This window comes from Tarenaya hassleriana, unplaced genomic scaffold, assembly GCF_000463585.1.
Source record: "Tarenaya hassleriana unplaced genomic scaffold, ASM46358v1 Cleome11, whole genome shotgun sequence".
Classification (NCBI taxonomy): domain Eukaryota; kingdom Viridiplantae; phylum Streptophyta; class Magnoliopsida; order Brassicales; family Cleomaceae; genus Tarenaya; species Tarenaya hassleriana.
The window spans coordinates 2927367-2944937 of record NW_010961290.1 but is presented as its reverse complement, the minus strand read 5'-3'; the positions used below and the strand labels follow the sequence as shown (position 1 = coordinate 2944937).

Sequence of the window (17571 nt, the reverse complement as noted above, 5' to 3'; positions counted from 1 at the left end):
ATATATATATATATATATATATATATATATATATATATATGTGTGTGAAATAAAGCTTTGGCATAACCGAGTCAATTAATTAATGGCTAATGCCTTAAAGCACATGTCCTCGCTGGATTTCAAAGGTTGCCACTTGCCAGTGGGCTTGACTTGTTTTCTTTTGAGTAAACGTTGCTTTGCTTTAATTTTACGTTTTTTATTCTTATTTTTTACATTTTTTTTTGGGGGGATTAGATGATTTTGCTTCACTTTCTTTATATGTACCATGAACGATATGGCCTACCAATGTAACAAAAAAGAATACCAATGGGGACAACGAAGACATCAAACGTTGCTCTTCCCTTAACTACTTTACTTCTTCTGCTCATTTGTGTTTTCTCTCATGTCGGAGCCGTCGAGGCAACAAGTCGAAGACTAGGTCAGTATCTTTTTCTGCATCTGTTTTTAGCCATTTTCAAACACATACTCACTAAACATTTAGAAAGATCTCGTTTGTCTCATTGGGATCTAGATTTGGATGTATATATACGACATTTCAGATAGTGAATCACGCAAATCTTGTGTCTACTTGAGCAAATGCTGGATACGTTGAACAAAGAACCAAAAAAAAAAGAGGTCCTGACTTTATTGACTGGTGCGAGGAAATTGTTCTTTAACATGTAGTTTAAGTGCAGGAACCATAGAGACTGGACCCTCCATATCACGGCCCGGTGGAGGAAGAAACCACGACGCAGAAAAGATGGCTACGGAAGCCACGAGCTACAAAAATGGAGTTCCTTGATTATAATTCCATTGGAAGAATCGCAGGTGTTACATCTGTTTGAACAAATAAGCAATGGAAGTGTCTGATGTCTAATTAAGAACCAATGATCTACTGCTTGTCATTGTTGTTGTTGTTGTTGTTGTTGTTGCTGGTTGTAGTTCTATTCCTGCCATGGACTGCTGCTTGTGTTACTCCTTTCTTTATATACAAGCATTTAATACAAGTGCACATGATCCTGCTCAAGCTTTCAGATTGCAAAGAACAGTCCGTCGTTCCTTCACCGATTCACCTCTGAACCCCTCTCCGAGAATCAGAAACGGAAAAAGGCACAGAGAAGTTTTTACGAGTTCGGCTCAACCGAGTCGCGGACGGGCGGCACCGACAACACTCTAAGATCACCGATTTACGACTCAAATCGGCGGCCACAACAAGATCTAAGGCTTGACGGAGAAAAACTCGAGTAAAAGACCGAACTAGGAACAACAAACCAAAAGGAACGATCGATGCCACCTGAGATGCTCCCGACGATGCAGCCCCGATCGCCGTCGATCTCCGCTCGCGGTCACGCATCCGTCCCCCTCCGTCGGGTCTTCTTTCTCCTCCGCGCGTCCTCCGCGGCCCGTGTATCGAAAGGAAGAGGAAACTAGGGTTTAGTCAACGCTAAAGGCAGAGCCTCTGAGAGCACCGGAAGGTTTAATTCCTTCACAATTTAATAATTTTGTTTCGGGTTCTCAAATCTTTTGACTTTTTTTACCATAACAAATATTTTGTCATGTAACACAATAAAGTTCGATTTAATGTCGTAATTTTATATTAAATTAAAGAAAACGTTGGGTCCACCGATTAATGACGACTCTTTTTTCTTGGGTAAACGCGGTTTTGCTCCAATTATTTTTATTTTTGTTTTATTTTATCGGAGGGTTAGGTGATTTTGCTTCAATGTCTTTATATGTAGTTATGTATGCATATGATATGGCCTTCCAAGTCCAAGGTAACACAAAAGAATATCAATGGGAACAGCAAAGCCATCAAACGTTGCTCGTCTCCTGACTTTGCTTCTTCTGGTTTTTTGTGTTTCCTCTCATGTTGGAATCGTCGTCGAAGCAACACACCGAAAACTAGGTCAGTCTATACACACACACACACACATATATATATATGTTTCTAACAATTTTGAGATACGTACATATACCCACTAAACATTTCGAAAGATCTTGTTTTCTTGATTGAGAGAGTATACAAGATATCGAATCTCTGGAATCTGATTTCTACTTGATCATGTGATATTTTCTTGTGCTTGTCCAGAGATTTTGACTATAGATCTGCTTCAAAATTAGATAAGACTCGTGGCCCAATCTTTGGAGACTAGTTTTTTTTTAGTGAACACCAGTTGTAAGAAAAAAAAGAAAGAAGATAAGGTTTTATATATATATATATTCATTGGCTTTAGTTTTGTCTTTGAGGTTGATTTCATTTTTGCTTATACGTATATACGTGTTGACTTGTATGTATATATATGTCACAAGTCGACATGAGAGGCACAATATACACCCCACCCTCTGACTCATGCGGAGCTCAAATAGGGAAATACGCAACGGAGGTGATGGAGAAGAGACGAAGAAGATGCAGGCATCCGTGACATTGAACCCGACCGCATTTTCACATGATTTGTATCAATCTATTACGCAATATCTCGTCTTTTTCTAAGCGTTTTACATGGTCTTTCTTTTGGTGGTATATGCTTATGAATACCATTATATTATTTCTTGTGGTCAAAATCAAACTTTCGTTCCACGTTCCGATGTCCCTAACTACATCGGATTCCCAAGCAACGTTGATAAAAATCTTGTTTAAGGTTTGACCATTTTGAACTTTGATATCCAACTGGTCTTAATCTTTGGTTATGGTTAATAATTTCCGTAACAATGATGCTTTCATACCGAGGAATAGCGCGCTTTCCTTTTTACGTTTGAATTTTTTGGATTCGGGTTTTGTTTTGATTCACTTTCTTTAAAAAAAAAAAAGATAAATATTTATTTTTAAAAATTCAATTTTTTTTTTGTTTTTTAAGAGTTTTATATTCGAATGTCATTCCTTTCCAATCTAAAATTTTCGGCTTTTAAATTTTTTGTAGGTATTTCGATTTTTATATTGATTTAACACCGTTACAAAACTGAAACTGAAATGATCACCGTTAATAAATTACGACACAATTTAAAATTAATTTCCTTTTAGCTGACATCGAAGAATACCAACCTGCCTCGGGCCGAAAGTGATCATTTTTATTGGTGGGAAAGATTTTGATTTGGGCTTAAAAATGACAGCTTTTTTATTATTTCCGTACGTATTCTTAAAAGTGCATACTATTATTATTATTAATATATATAAATATATATTTCAATTTGAAAATTACAATAAACATTTCAAGAACTAATTCACGTATTTGGAGAGAAAAAAAATATATTTTTTAAATAAAAATGCGGGATATGTTTTTTTATTTGTATGAAAGGTGTCCAAGTTCTGGGAATTTGTTAAGACCTCTTTTCCGGGAAAGAAAACGTTGCAGACTTTCGTTGTCTAATGTACAAAGTGGAGGCCCAATCACAAACTAATTATGACTTCTCTTTTTGAGTAATACAAATACACATTCGACCAAATAAATAAAATAAACTATGTCTACGCTCGGACATCGGCTATCTACATTTTTATTTAATATACATGACGCAATATATAGCCATAATGCAAGTTTCACCACGTTAATTTCAGAAATAAATTGATTGAAAACTTTTCAACAAGTTCATCCATCCACACATTTATATAATAATAGAATTTGTATTATATTATTTATGAGAGAGAGAGAGAGAGGTGTGTGTCTAGGAAACTTACAAAACTGCGTCTCCTTGTCCTTGCGCTAAAATACCATCTACGTACTATCATCCGAGATTCAAATACAGTTGGCGGCTTTGGCCCTTTTCAGTTTCTTTCCGCGAAACTAGTAATCTCTCTCTCTCTCTCTCTCTCTCTCTCTCGTGTGTGTATATATACGCACGCATATATATACCCTCTTAATTATAATTGGGAAAAAGAAGTGTACGTGTAGTGAGAGAGAAGAGATCATCAATGGCGAGGGAGGCATCACGTGTAGCTCTTATCATCATATCTTTGCTTCTTCTACTTTTATGTCTATCCTCTCAACTTGGGGTTGCCGCCGCCATTAGACACCGCAAACTAGGTAATACACCTACTTTAACCAATTAGGGGAACAAAACCCAATAAAATAACTAAAATGATTGAACTGTTTCTATTGTAATTCTCTTATTTGGTCGTATTATAATTCCAAGGAAATATACGTTACCGTATTGGGAATTAATATGTAAACTCTCTAATCGTGTAAAAACTATCCATAAATGGCAGCGGACGATGACGGCGAAGAGAGAGGACTGACCCCACCGTCGCACTCATGCGGAGCAGGGATTGGAAACAATCCTTCAATAGTCACAGACAGGGTCCGACGATCACCAGGCTGTAGAAGAAGATCTCCACGTGCTTCCGCTCAGAACCACGCCACGTCATCCCCTTGAAGAACCACCCGTCCACTTCTAGCCGTTTTTATATATAAATAATGTGCATGCATGCGCTTGATTATGTCTTGTAATTTTGTTTTTATATTTATTCTTTCTGGGGGTAAAAGGGTGATTCTATTAATACTTTCAAACATATAAAAAAAAATGTTCAAATAAATCTTGATTTGCAATAGCGGATGCTATCTTGTAATTTTCTTGGACCTTCAGATGTGGCTACAAAATTGTATAATTCGTGCGAAAAGTTCATATAATCAAATAATCTGAACTTTTTTTTTTTTTTGATAATCGGGTGATCCCAAACCCAAAGGCCCAGACTAATTCCGACCCACGCGCACGACCCTGCAACACACACGTGGGATGTGAGTCACCCGAAGGTGGCAGATGAGAAAATCTCCATACTCTGTGTGTTGAACTCACGACCTCTCTTGGGAAAGTGAGCTCTCAACCACTAGAGATGGGGTAGATCCCCAAATAATCTGAACTTTGGTATAATGTTTCGAGTGATATACGAGCAAATGATTATTTTTATTAACTGGTCTTCCGGCCATTTTTCAAACAGGGCTGCTTGGCGTCACTTTCCGTAATTATAGAGGATTAGGGTCTGAAAATGGGCTGCCATCCAGTGGACCTACTCCGAATCCGTCCATGTTTTTCTGTGACGATATATAATATTACAGTCCCAGCAAAAAAAGGGCACGATCAATGATCCACGGGTCAACCCATAAAGACGACGGGATAGTCCAAGATCCTAACCCTGAACCCTGACATCTTTTAAAAGGTAATTAAGATAGAAAGGTACATATGGTAATGTTTTTAGTGCAAAATTGGCTCAAATATTATTTTGTGCAATAAAAATTGGAACAGGTTGTTTATTATTATTATCAAACTTGTAATTATAAATACAAAATCAAATTAAGTTTTCTACCTTTTTATCCAAATTAATATATATGTATGATAAACTTTTAATTGTTGTATTTTAACAATATTAGCTCATATTTTCTAAAATTTAACTATGCGGATTAATTTATATTTTATTTCGTATAAAATCAGAAAGATTGTACTATTTGTACTAGCTTTAGCTTATATAGTTTTCGTTTTAAATATATAATTCTGCAGTTTATATAATTTGTTTAGTTATTATACTCGGAGTAATATTACAACTTTGAACAATTCCTACGCCCAACATCCGGTGGTGTTTCAACGCTCTAAGAAGAGTCTCCCTCATGCGACCGTACACGTTTCCATCCCACGCTCGCTTGACCAGCTCCTCCCCTAACCTAACCGCGGCCTGGACCGTCTCGGCCGCGCCATCATGAGCCGAGTCCACAATCCCCATCTTCACCGCCTCCTCCGCTTTCACCTTTGCCGACGCTAACACCACGTCCCTCCTTGCCGCCGACGAACTGATCTTCAGATGGATCAAGGGCATGTACCACGCCGGAACTACGAGGCCCACGTCGAGCTCGGGCACGTAGAGGAATCCCCTGTCGCGACGCATCAGGACGTAGTCGTGGCTGAAGGCCAGGCCGAGTCCCGCACCCGAGGCGTGGCCGGTGACCGCAGCGATCGTGGGCATAGGGAGGGAGATAAGGTCAGCAACGAGGGAACGGAACTTGGCTTCCATGACTTCTAAAAGAGATGGATCGGTTCGGGCGGCCACGATATCGAGGCCGTTGCAGAAGAATTTGCCTTCGGCTGTTGTGATTAGGACAGATCGTGTAGCCGAAGGGTCGGACCGGATGTTGTGGACGGCCGAGTGGATTTCGTCGATCAAGGCTCGGCTGAGGCGGTGTTCGTCGCCATGGCCGGTAAGCGTCAGTATGAAGACGTTTCCTCGCTTCTCCAACGTACACATGTCTGTAATAACAACCACAGTGGTGCTAGGGGGACTATTAAACGAATGTATATATAATAAAGTTTTGCAAACTTAACTTTATTGGACCGACGAATTTAAATCGGAAATGAAAAAAATGTGTGATAAATTATTAACCCAACAAAGAAAAAGAAAAGAACTTAGTGAATATCGAAATGAAAATGAAATGAAAACCGGTGAACAGCTTGATGTATGTCACTCGAAATTTGAAATTTCGGTTTGTTTTAAGAGAAATTGAATCGAATAATTTGGGAGGAAGCGAATGTGTAACTTAGTTCTACAGTTTTGATCCACTGTTCCGCACCACATCAGATACGGTCTCATCAAAACCAATGACATCAAGCACCTCTCGCATAGCCATCTCTCTAATCCGACCGTACACGTGTCCCTCAAGGTTCATTTCCTCGCCCAATTTGACGGCGGCTTCCACCGTCTCTGCCGCGGATCCGTGAGCCGAGTCCACGATCCCCATCTCCACCGCCTCCGTCGCCGTCAACTTCTTCGCCGTCAACACCACGTCCCTCCTCGCCGCCGGCGACCCGATCCTCGTCCGGATCAGGGCCATGAACCACGCCGGCATCCTGAGGCCGATGTCGAGCTCGCTCATGTAGAGGAATCCCCTGTCGCGACGCATCAGGATGTAGTCGTGGCTCATCGCGAGGATGAATCCGGCGGCGGAAGCGTGGCCGGTGACGGCGGCGATCGTCGGTATCGGGAGGGAGATGAGGTCGGCGACGACGGATCTGAGCTTGGCGCTCATTACAGGGAAGAGAGAGGGATCCGATTTGCCGAGATCGAGATCGTAGCCATTGGAGAAGAACTTGCCTTCAGATGTGGTGATGAGGACCGAGTTGGAGGACGATGACTCGGCCCGAACTCGGCGGACGGCAGAGCCAATGGCGTCGAGTATGGCGGGGCTGAGGCGGTGCTCGCCGTCGCCGGTGAGAGTCAGTACGAACAGTCGACCTCGCTTCTCTAACGTACACATCCCTCTATGCAATCATTCAGTAGTTCTCTGAGAAGCACAGATTAGTACAACGGGAACTAGAATATTATCATTATTTTATACATTTAGTCTCATTTATATGACCTACTAATTTTATTTTAGACATACATAACTTTATTTTTAATGATGGTGGTGCTATCCGAATCGATATACAAATCATTTCAATTTAGTTACATATAATATAATCGATTTGATATTAAATATATGCAAATTTATTTTAATTTATATAGGCAAACTTTCATAATAATACCAAATTTGTAATCGACGTCAATTTAAAACAAAATCGATCAAATCATATATAAATCAGATTCACCAAAATAGCAAAAAAATGACGAATTCTTTTTTATTTATTTATAAATATTCAAGATAAAATCGAGTTCATCATATAAGTTTTGAAGACCCTTATTTTGATATATTTCAACTATACGAAGGCATTATATTTTATTTTCTAAACTTGTAATCGGAGATACATATCTCGCAACGGTAAGTGAAATACTTGTAATGGAAGGTGTGATAATATCGAAAGGGGAAATGTCATAAAAAAGGAAAGCTACGGTGACTTGTGTGGCTCAGACGACGACGGCTCATCATCAGCTTCTTCCACATCTTCTGTCTCGCTTGCTAACTTCACAAGATCTTCCACAAGTATCTTCCCCTCTGTTTTTTTTTTCACATCCAAAAACAAAAAGAAAGAACACATGGAAATGCGAATCATGCTTTTGGTAACCAACACAAGCAACCAAACAATATTGCACAAGTAAACCTCTTTCCCCAAAGATTGTCGGAAACTAAACACTTACCTCTATCTTTAGAAAGATTGTCGAGGAGTTCTTGGATACCCTCTTTCCCCAAAGTGTCTTTAAGGTACATAGCCGCCGATGCCACCTCCTCCTGAGTGACTTTTCCATCATAATCTCTGGAAACACGGGAATTCGATGTTTCATCTCACACGTAAAAGGAAAACGAGAAAGAAAAAACGGGAATGGCCCGAAACTCCAAAGGGTACGGACCGGTCAAGCAGTCTCCAGCGGTTGCCAATCTTGTTATCAACATGATCTATTTCCTTTTCGAGTTTTTGAAGCATTGTTTCTACCTAAAAGAGGACGGAACGAAAAACCCATCATCCCCTTTTTAGTATACGGCATCAAGATCAGGGAATTTACAATCTTTGGATAATTTGATGCCTGAGAAAAGTGTAATGAAATGGTTACCCTGTCTAAGAGTGCAGAAGATGCTTTGTCGCTGATGGCTTTCTGAGCGCTTCTATCACTATCTTCTCTAGCGGCTAAGTACGCCTGCCATGCTTCTTCCTCACCATCGGTTCCACCTTTCTCTACCATGCTATTGTAAAGATCCATCTGTACTCAAAGAAACAAGCTTTAACTATTTCAGCTTTGAATTCAAAACAAGATAGCAAAGAGATGTGTAGAAGATAGAAGATAGCAAAATTATAAGGAGAGACTGCAAAATTTCTAAGCGAGTTACCTCTTTTTTTACAAGTTTTAGGAACTCTTCACGCTCCATGCTCACGGACTGAAGCATGCATTGAAACCAGAAATTAGAAGCAATAACAAGATTGCATACCCTGAAACTCTGACGATCAAAGAGAATGAAAAGGGGTTTGAGCCCATACAGATGCAGAAGCCAAGACCGCCAATGCACGACTGAGCTCGCAAAGCTGCTCATGTTTCTCCAGAGTTTTTGCCGTTGCTTGTTCCTTGGCATCCTTAGCAGTGGCAGCCATCATCTCATCCAGAGCTATATCCTTTTGGCTAGAAGCAGACTCTTTCATCTTGATCTTGGCCATTTCCTCCTCTTCCTCTTCCTCCTCCTCCTACAGTTTAATCCATTCAGATATCAAGAAATAGATAACTTATGGCATGGTAAACTAAATCTATACTTCACATACATAAATAATTGTCTAAGAAGCTCACAGATAATTGGGGAAGAATGACTTGAGTTAGAGCCAAAAAAAATAGTAGAGATGTTTGAGCACATAATACTAACAATAAGGTGCTCAATACTTCTACTTAGTATTAAAAACCGAGAGTAAGGGAAGCATGAAATTAGGAACCTTGATCAATTCTTCTTGCATTTCTAGGAATTCAAGCTTCCTCTTTCTTTCCGAAACAGAATCTTCCGATGGCAGAGCTGTCACACCGACAGTATCCACAACCTCATCTGGCAAAGATGAGAGGGTAGCCTGTACAGCCTCTTCTGGCTTAAGTTTCCCAGCCACAGAGAAAGCTCTGTCAAATACACACAGGAGAAGACATGCCACAACATCAATTCCAATCTCTCGTTTAAACCCAAGGAGTTGAAGATAAAAGCTGACCTCGAAAGAATTAAGAGAGATGATGGTACTGAATGGTTAAGAGACAAATCCAGCCAGTCACGCAACTGCAAAGTAAGCTTGTAGAATTAGGAATCAGTTATATATATACTCTCAACTTTTAAAAGAACAGATAAAATGGCTAACTGATCTTTCTAATTGTATAGAAGGAAAATAATCCATTCAAAATCTTACAGGGCAGAGATGGAATGCTGATTTCTATGTATGGTAAGGATTAGCCTTTTCGTAATAAAGCATATTCCAAGTATAAGGTTAGGCAAATAACCTGCTGCCTCGTTTCGTCCACTGGGCCAAGTTCAATCATTCCTCTCTCTCTGCAAGCTTGACGAAGTTCAGCTTCTGAGAGAGATTCCACTCCTTCTATCTGGATCATCTTGTCATCTTTCTTGATCCTGCCAAGTCCAATAAAAAGGTATTATACATTTTGATCATGTGAAAATGACAGCTACAATAAAAATTCGTAGATTTGTTTCTTATATAGCAACTTAAATTCACTACAATAAATATTATACTACTAAAATAGATCATCAGAAAGGGATAAATAACTGCGACATGCTCATCTGCAGACACGTTTGTAAAAAGTTGTTCTTGAGATTAGAATTAGAAGGAAACGAATGCAACTTCCAGAAGCAAATACACACGGAAAAAATGTGAAAACATCACTGAACTTACTCTTGCAATCTTTTCCGAAGCATATAACGTAAATATGCATCAGTCCCATATGGACTAATACCCATGTATTTGCACATATTTACCAAGCGAGGCCTGCACTCAACAACAGAAAAGGCAACTAACAGAAAATAACCTAAAAGAGTATAAATAATGAGAACTGGCAGTATCATGGAATGATCCAATCATCCAAACAATTGGATGGATGCCTAACCTGTTAATGTTATCCAACGTGAGCTCATCATTGAATAGCTTTGCAAAGCCTAAAATTTCTTCATTTGAAACACGGACTCCTCTTCTGACCTGCCCAATTGAAAATGAAGCTAAAAATACAACTGGACAGAGATAGAAGGGAGTCACTAGCATAAAAAGATGATAAAATTGCCTCACCTTGTTCAGAAATTCATCCAAATCTTCTGCTGTCTTTTTAGCTTCACCACTACGCGAGGTCTGGACTTCCTTTGCCATTTCTTTCACAGTATCCTGGAGAAACTTTGCATATTCCATTCTTGCATTAAGTCTTCTTTTCAGTTCCTCCTACAAGACAAACATTCTGGCAGTGAGCTTCATCTTTGCGACGTGGGCCGGCCGACAGGACAGAAAGATCAAATGATTTCAAAATTCTGGTATTATTTACCGCCGCATCTAACATTATTTCGGACTTCAATTCTATTCATGTTCCTTCCCAGCATAAAAATAACTGCTGTATGCTAATTCCGAAAGTTCTTTGAGATCAGGAGAAACAAAAATCAATTTAGTCTTGATACATTAATCATAAGACTAAGCTTATGTTCAAGATACTTCAACGTCAGCCCAAAATGAAAGTTCATGGTCACATTTTATATCATCAAAATAAAAGGAGGAAAAAGCACAGATTAATTGCATCCCTTTAGTTTTATTTTCTGGAAGCTAAAAGTCGAGTGAAACCAGTAAGCACATAATGATGAAATACCGTAAATTGAGAAAAAATTAAAATCTGTTACCTACCAGTACTACTAATAATGTAAATGATTTAAGAAATCCTAAGCCATTCTCTAAAGAATCAAACACATAAGGCCACCACCACTCCAGTTAGAAAGTTGTCAACAATAAAAAGTATCTCCCAATCACTCTTTCAGACCACCAAATCTGCAATTCTAGCAAAGAATAGGATAACACAACATAGAAAGAATACGAAAGCATTGAATACAGACTTTAAGTGTACCTCTTCTTTCATCTTGTCCTGGAAAGTTGATGGCAGCATATTTGGAAATAACTTTAGGAACACTGGTAACAAAAACTCCATGAATGGAACAATGATGAATACAGCAACCGGAACTAGTCTAAAAATATCGGCAGTTGTCCGAGTGAGTTGCTGCCTTTCCCTCCTCGAAAGACCTTTTCCATTGGCAAGTTTCACAAGTAGCCTTACACTGATCCTGATATCAGCCCAAAGCAACTTTGTGCCTAACCAGTAGTGTTGCATGGTAGATTTAAATTCATCCTTCCAATGGCGAAGCTTCTTCGCCCAATCTTCCCTGTACATAGATTAAATGTTATCATAACTACTGAAGACATTGAGAACCTTGAAGATATAACAAAAATTACAACTGCAGCCTGACCTGCTCATTGAGGCAATAGCTCTCAAAGCAGGACCTATTCCCATAAGCACAGACCATACACGTTGCATTATGGATTTATCAGTCTTTTGGGATTCTTCCATTTTCATTGCTTTAGCTTTAGCTTTAGCCAAACTTAATCCCTCGACCGCTTGGTCACACTCCTCAGGAGAAGCCTCTTTGGCTTGTGAAGTAGGTTGCTGTGCCTTTTTGTCACTATCTTTCCCTGGATCAGGTTTGCTGGCTGTTGCCATAGAAGAGTACATTGATTTAACAATCCATCTATAACTCAAGGGGTAAAAGAATTCCAATCTTCCAACTCCATGACTAAAATTTGGAGACTGGAGTAATCTACTCCTGCGGAACCCCGCCACTGATGGGGCTGATTCTTTACTCTTGGGAGCAGAAAACAATTCCCCATCTCGGCAATCAGGCTTTCTGGATGGATGGCTGGAATCTGAATTCGGTCTCCTTACTGATGCATATCCTTGCACTCCTTCCCGCTGGATGGTTGAGAGGCATTGGATCGAGTGTACTTGTTCATTTATGGAACGGAATATGTACGTCCTCCTTCGGAGGAGCGCTCTAGAAGCCATTGTTTTTTACCGTCTTTTAACTCTCAACAGTATGACCAGCTACATACCAGATAAGCCGAATCCTACACAAATCTGTACAATGATTGTTCAAAAGAAATGTCGTTAACGTGCTGATATCATACAATGGAAACTTTCAGATAGCAGTAAAACACTAAATACAGATATGCTCCATAGACATTTTGCTAAAACCATACTGCGATTCAGAAATGAATCACACTTGAAACCAGAGAAAGAGGGGAAAAGAGTTTGGGACGAATTTTCTGTGTATTCAAATTCAAAAGAGGAAAATGGTTCTTATAAAAGACAATTAAAATCTCTCAGATTTCCATCTGCACTGATGGAACATCATAACCAAACTTCCAATAAGCACCCGATTTCCTGACTCACTGTCTCGTCCTAAATACATTGATTTCCCTCTATGAACCCTGAAACACAACACAAAATCTCACCCGTCATCCATTTTCTCAGCAACCAAACAACACTCGGGAAAATGATCGACTGAACACCGAATCAGTAAGAAAATGTAACAAATCGTCTTCAGATTCGATTATGACCGATAAAAGCATTCAACAACCACTACCAGAATCCCAACTAATCCTTCGCTACCCACAAAAAATAGCATAAACAACACGGGAAAAAAACTTCGAGTGCGGGAAACACGAAAATCACCAAAACCCAGAAGAAAAAAAGTCATCTGGGCGATGAAACGAAAGCGATTTCTTCGACTTACATACAGATTGCGGCAATCTGATTGCAGAGGAAGAAGGATCGAAGAACGTGAAGGAAACAAAGTACAAAATGGCACGAGAAAGAGCGTCTCGAGAGAGTCAGAAGAATGAGAGAGATGGGCTCCTCTCCATTCAACGTCTTTTTCCTCTTTCCTCGATTTTGCCCGTTTTATTTGTCGGGTCATAAAATTCGGGTCGGATCTAAAAATTCGGAATGAATATGCTTTGTTCGATTGCGACTAAGACTTGGATAAATTACACAACAAATACTTATATTATATAACTAGGAAAATATAATTTCTCTTATTGTATTCTTTCAATTATCTCTCTTGGTCAATATGAGTTTCCTGAAATTTATATTTTTTTTTATTTCGATTGGGACGATTGTTTATATATTGTGAATGATATTTTATCAAATCAACTTTATTAAATTAAACTAAATATGAATTAAATATTAAAATATAAAAAATCTAAATAAAACTATTTTTTTAATATTAATGCCTATTTTAGCAAAAACTAAATAGAAACAGAAACCAAATCGTACAGAATCAAAATTTTAAAAAACTAAATATTTTCCGGGTGAAAATCAAAGTGTACAGCTGTGGTCACATTGGAAACATATTCAGGATTCAAAGAACAAGGCTTATTCCTCTCCATGTCTTTTCCAGACAAGAACTTCAACTAGTTTGAATCAGTTTCGGCATATCAGCCAAGAAATCAAGAATCAATCTGTAGCAACCCGAACCACCTGTTTACCGATGTTCCTGCCCGAAAACAGGCCAGCGAGGGCGGAGGGAGCGGTTTCAAGGCCTTCAGACATGTCCTCAATGTAAACAATCTTACCTTCCTTGTAATAACCCTTGACATGTTCCAAGAACTGCGGGTAGAGATGGAGGTAATCACTCTGCAAGAACCCTTCTATCCTTATCCGTTTGGAGATGGCGTTGAACAAGTTGTGGACTCCTTGGGGATTCGAGAGGCTTTGCAGAGATACCATCCCACAGAGAGCGATTCTTCCACGAACCCTCATGTTGAGGAGCACTGCATCAAGCATTGATCCGCCCACATTGTCGAAATATATGTCGATACCTTCCGGGAAGAACCTAATATCATACATACCATAGAAAGATAGATAGTTAACATTTTGTGAAGACTCTGTCACCTGAAATTATATGTCTTAAGCCTCAGATATCTCGCTATCTCGGTCACTGTCATTTCAGTTGTTCTATTTGGCATGCTAGTGAGATTATTTTCACTCGGGTCACTCCCGTTTAGAATAATAACTAAGCCTAGAAGGCATGCACGCTAAGATAATTTCAAGAAAACGTCAAGGATCAAATCAGACTCTGTTTACAGAAACAGATGGTATACGAGAAAGTTACCGGTGAACGATGTATAGAGAGCTTAGAAGGAAATAGTGAAGCAAGGAACTTGGAATATAAGATTCTTTGAGCTTATTTTTCCAATGTGTTTACCTCTTCAAAGCCGCATCAAGGTCTGCCTCTTCTTTGTAGTTAAACGCTTCATCGAACCCAAGTCTGTTTTTCAGAAGATCAACCTAATACAAGCCCGGTTAAGTTACAGGTATCATAGAAAAGGGAAAACTCTCTTCACCACAAGAGAAGTAAAATGAAATGATCTCAGGATCCAAGTTGAAGACTTCACCTTTTGTTTACTACCAGCACTTCCAACTACAAAGCAGCCGTGCAACTTAGCTAGTTGGCCTACGAGTTGCCCGACTGCTCCAGAAGCTGCAGAGACGAAAACATTCTCGCCCTTTTTTGGGGAACATATCTCATAAAACCCTGCATATGCAGTAAAGCCAGGCATGCCTGCAAAAAAACCCGAAGAAGAACGGTGATCGATCCATAAACTAAACACAAGTGTTCAGATAAATGAAATGAGTGGTATTATCTCCTTGATAGTTCATGAGAGAAGATGGGTCATACCGAGGAGCCCCAAATGGTAAGAAATCGGGATTTCGTGATCTAGCTCTACTTTCCTCAACTGTAAAGCATCGCTCTTACGAAGCAAACTGTACTCTTCCCAACCAGTTATCGCAGATATGATGTCACCCGGTTTAAAGTCAGGATCATCAGAATCTACCACTCTTGCTAAACCAAATCCTTCGATACGCTGCATCAAGATCAGACATCATATTCAACATTACAACGAAAGAAGATTACCAATGTTCCAGAAACTAATCTCCTCGCCATTTTACAATTTTCATCGCAAGAAATCTAGAGACCAACATTGCGATTATCTTTAAGGATGCAACAGGAGAAGCTTATAGATGTTCGAGATTGCTCATTCTCATATCGAAATCAATACTTAAACTATCAATCAAGCATCAAGGTAATAGAGCAAGAAAAGATTAAAAAAACATAACATCAACTGTCTCAAAATTCTTTTTTCTTCTTACAAAATAAAAGACTTTCAGAATTATATTGGGATCATATGAACAGTTCAGTTCCTTCAAATTGTCACCACTGCGAGACAGTTTATTACAAGAAAATTAGACAAGACTGGGAGAACTATCCAATAACACCATCAAATCTTTGTATTGTCCTGAACCTATTTCCGCTCATCCTTCTTCAAAGATCGCCAAACTAAGCACCCAGAATCAGAAAAGGCAAAGCGATTACAGATTCAAGCACCATGTCAGAAGAGAAATCGGAAGAAAAAAATCTGGGCAAAAGCGAAAAAGATATGTGGTTTTCAGACATACTCGACCAATAACAAAAGGCGGGATGTAAGAACCGTGAAAATCGCGCATACGGCTCCGCATGTAAGGATCACAAGACAAGTAGAGATTCTTGACGAGGAAACAGCCAGACCCTTTTGGAGCCCGGAGCTCAATCGTGTTCCCGAGCTTCACTTCCATGTCTGTCTCCGTCGGAACCCCTTCTATGTACTTCTTCAGCAACACTTGCTTGTTCTCCACCACTTCGACTTCTTCCCCCATCTTTTGGGTTTTTCTTTTCTTTCTATGATGGGTCTGAGAAAATTTGACGAAACAAATCGAGGAAGATCAATCCTTTCTGGTTCTTGGAGTTTGGTAAGACGAGTGATTCTCGTTTTGCATTCGACATGAGGTTTGTGAGGAGATGTCTGAAGTCATTCAATGTCGAGCCGTTTTCTCCTTTTTCCTCTTCTTTTCAAGAGTTCTGGAAAACAATTGATCTTTAGGATAGTGATTAATTAAATTAGATTATCTCCAATACTTTTAATTAATGTTAAATTATTCACGAGCTTCTTCTATTCTCTCTTAACATTCTCAAAAAAATGATTTTTCGAATAAAAAATTAAGTAGAGTAATCTGAAAACACCAAACGCCGTTGAGAGATTAGTTGAAACACTCACAAAAACCTCATCTTTAAGATAATAATTAAGTGAAATCATTTAAGAATGTTAGTTGCCCATAACTCAGAAAAAAATTTAAAATAAAAGAGTTATCAGAACATATAAATATTTACAAATGGCGTACAAAAATTAGAAATGAAATGTTTGGTCGATTATATAGAAATGAAATGTTTTGTGTTGTTTAGACTGCATTGAGTATTTCGATTATATAATTGAATCTAATAATAATTAATTGAGTGTATCTCCGAAATTAATCCAAATTAAATCTAATGTGATATATTTTTAAAAAATTAAAATAATTGAACCTAAACAGATAAAAACAATAATTTTAAAAATCAAACTACATAAAAATTTAAAAAAGTAAACATGAAAAATCTAATCTTAACGGAAATAGATATAAATCTTAACGGGAATCAATTATACAACTGAAATAGATAGTAATTTTACATAACAATAATATTTATCCTTCCAAAAATAACATAAAAAGAATATTCTATTCTTTGGAAACAAATAAAAAAGATATTATACCTATTTTGTAAAATAGAGTTTTAGGAGAATTAAATGGTACAATGATTTTGTGAGAATCAAATGAGGAAAGGCAATAAGGCACATAGATATTTGATTCCTATTTTTACATTTACGCCATTATTATTATTATTTTATTGTATATATCTCTCTCCTTTTATGAATAATAACATACCAGATTCTATATCATACATATATCTTTATTATAATGTTTACCACATCAGATTCTCATCCACCAATGCAACGAAACCTATAACAGACCAAATCCTCGCCAACTTATTTTCTTTATTTCCCCACCAAAAAAAAGGCAAAGCAAAGAATAAAACTCGTTTTCCTCCATTGATCTGCAACGTGAGCTTCTCAATCTGTACATCTAAACCTATACACACACACACATACATACTGCATCATTGTGTACGTACATATATACATACATATACTATGTTTCTGAAAATTGGAGCTATGTTGCAGTGGAAGATGGGAGGAGGAGGAGGAGGAGAAACAAAGAGCGTC

The 17571-nt window shown here is 38.5% G+C and overlaps 4 protein-coding genes and 3 long non-coding RNA genes across 8 annotated transcripts; 2 read left to right on the top strand and 5 right to left on the bottom strand.

Annotated features, from left to right (window-relative positions):
- The first annotated feature begins 11 nt into the window (after positions 1-11).
- Positions 12-993, top strand: LOC104805682. The gene is made up of 2 exons (XR_002023785.1): positions 12-418; positions 675-993. It is a non-coding gene; the product is annotated as an uncharacterized LOC104805682 (long non-coding RNA).
- LOC109116328 lies at positions 603-1365 on the bottom strand. Its single transcript, XR_002023786.1, has 2 exons — positions 1274-1365; positions 603-1197 (listed from the first exon to the last, which is right to left on the bottom strand). It is a non-coding gene; the product is annotated as an uncharacterized LOC109116328 (long non-coding RNA).
- A 1818-nt stretch (positions 1366-3183) lies between these two features.
- On the top strand, positions 3184-4624 carry LOC104805681. The gene is made up of 2 exons (XR_770543.2): positions 3184-3995; positions 4178-4624. It is a non-coding gene; the product is annotated as an uncharacterized LOC104805681 (long non-coding RNA).
- Positions 4625-5464: 840 nt separating this feature from the next.
- On the bottom strand, positions 5465-6346 carry LOC104805984 (enoyl-CoA delta isomerase 1, peroxisomal-like). The gene has a single exon (XM_010530702.1). It carries the CDS (start codon positions 6200-6202, stop codon positions 5465-5467), a length of 738 nt encoding a protein of 245 aa, XP_010529004.1. The 5' UTR covers positions 6203-6346.
- On the bottom strand, positions 6347-7327 carry LOC104805679 (enoyl-CoA delta isomerase 1, peroxisomal-like). The gene has a single exon (XM_010530326.2). It carries the CDS (start codon positions 7206-7208, stop codon positions 6498-6500), a length of 711 nt encoding a protein of 236 aa, XP_010528628.1. The 5' UTR covers positions 7209-7327; the 3' UTR covers positions 6347-6497.
- A 285-nt stretch (positions 7328-7612) lies between these two features.
- Positions 7613-13309, bottom strand: LOC104805678 (LETM1 and EF-hand domain-containing protein 1, mitochondrial). Of its 2 annotated transcripts, none has more exons than XM_010530324.2 (15): positions 13173-13309; positions 11850-12514; positions 11453-11765; positions 10639-10785; positions 10463-10551; positions 10252-10344; positions 9845-9971; positions 9562-9626; positions 9301-9475; positions 8860-9060; positions 8712-8759; positions 8438-8584; positions 8237-8319; positions 8027-8142; positions 7613-7883 (listed from the first exon to the last, which is right to left on the bottom strand). In XM_010530324.2, exons 2-15 carry the CDS (start codon positions 12440-12442, stop codon positions 7777-7779), a joined length of 2304 nt encoding a protein of 767 aa, XP_010528626.1. In that variant the 5' UTR covers positions 12443-12514; positions 13173-13309; the 3' UTR covers positions 7613-7776. The 2 variants fall into 2 exon arrangements, with proteins under 2 accessions (XP_010528626.1, XP_010528627.1); XM_010530325.2 differs by having other exon boundaries at positions 13177-13309.
- A 402-nt stretch (positions 13310-13711) lies between these two features.
- On the bottom strand, positions 13712-16335 carry LOC104805677 (2-alkenal reductase (NADP(+)-dependent)). Its single transcript, XM_010530323.2, has 5 exons — positions 15899-16335; positions 15120-15306; positions 14836-15002; positions 14646-14728; positions 13712-14273 (listed from the first exon to the last, which is right to left on the bottom strand). The coding sequence occupies exons 1-5, from the start codon at positions 16133-16135 to the stop codon at positions 13895-13897; spliced, it is 1053 nt and encodes a 350-aa protein (XP_010528625.1). The 5' UTR covers positions 16136-16335; the 3' UTR covers positions 13712-13894.
- Positions 16336-17571: the final 1236 nt, after the last annotated feature.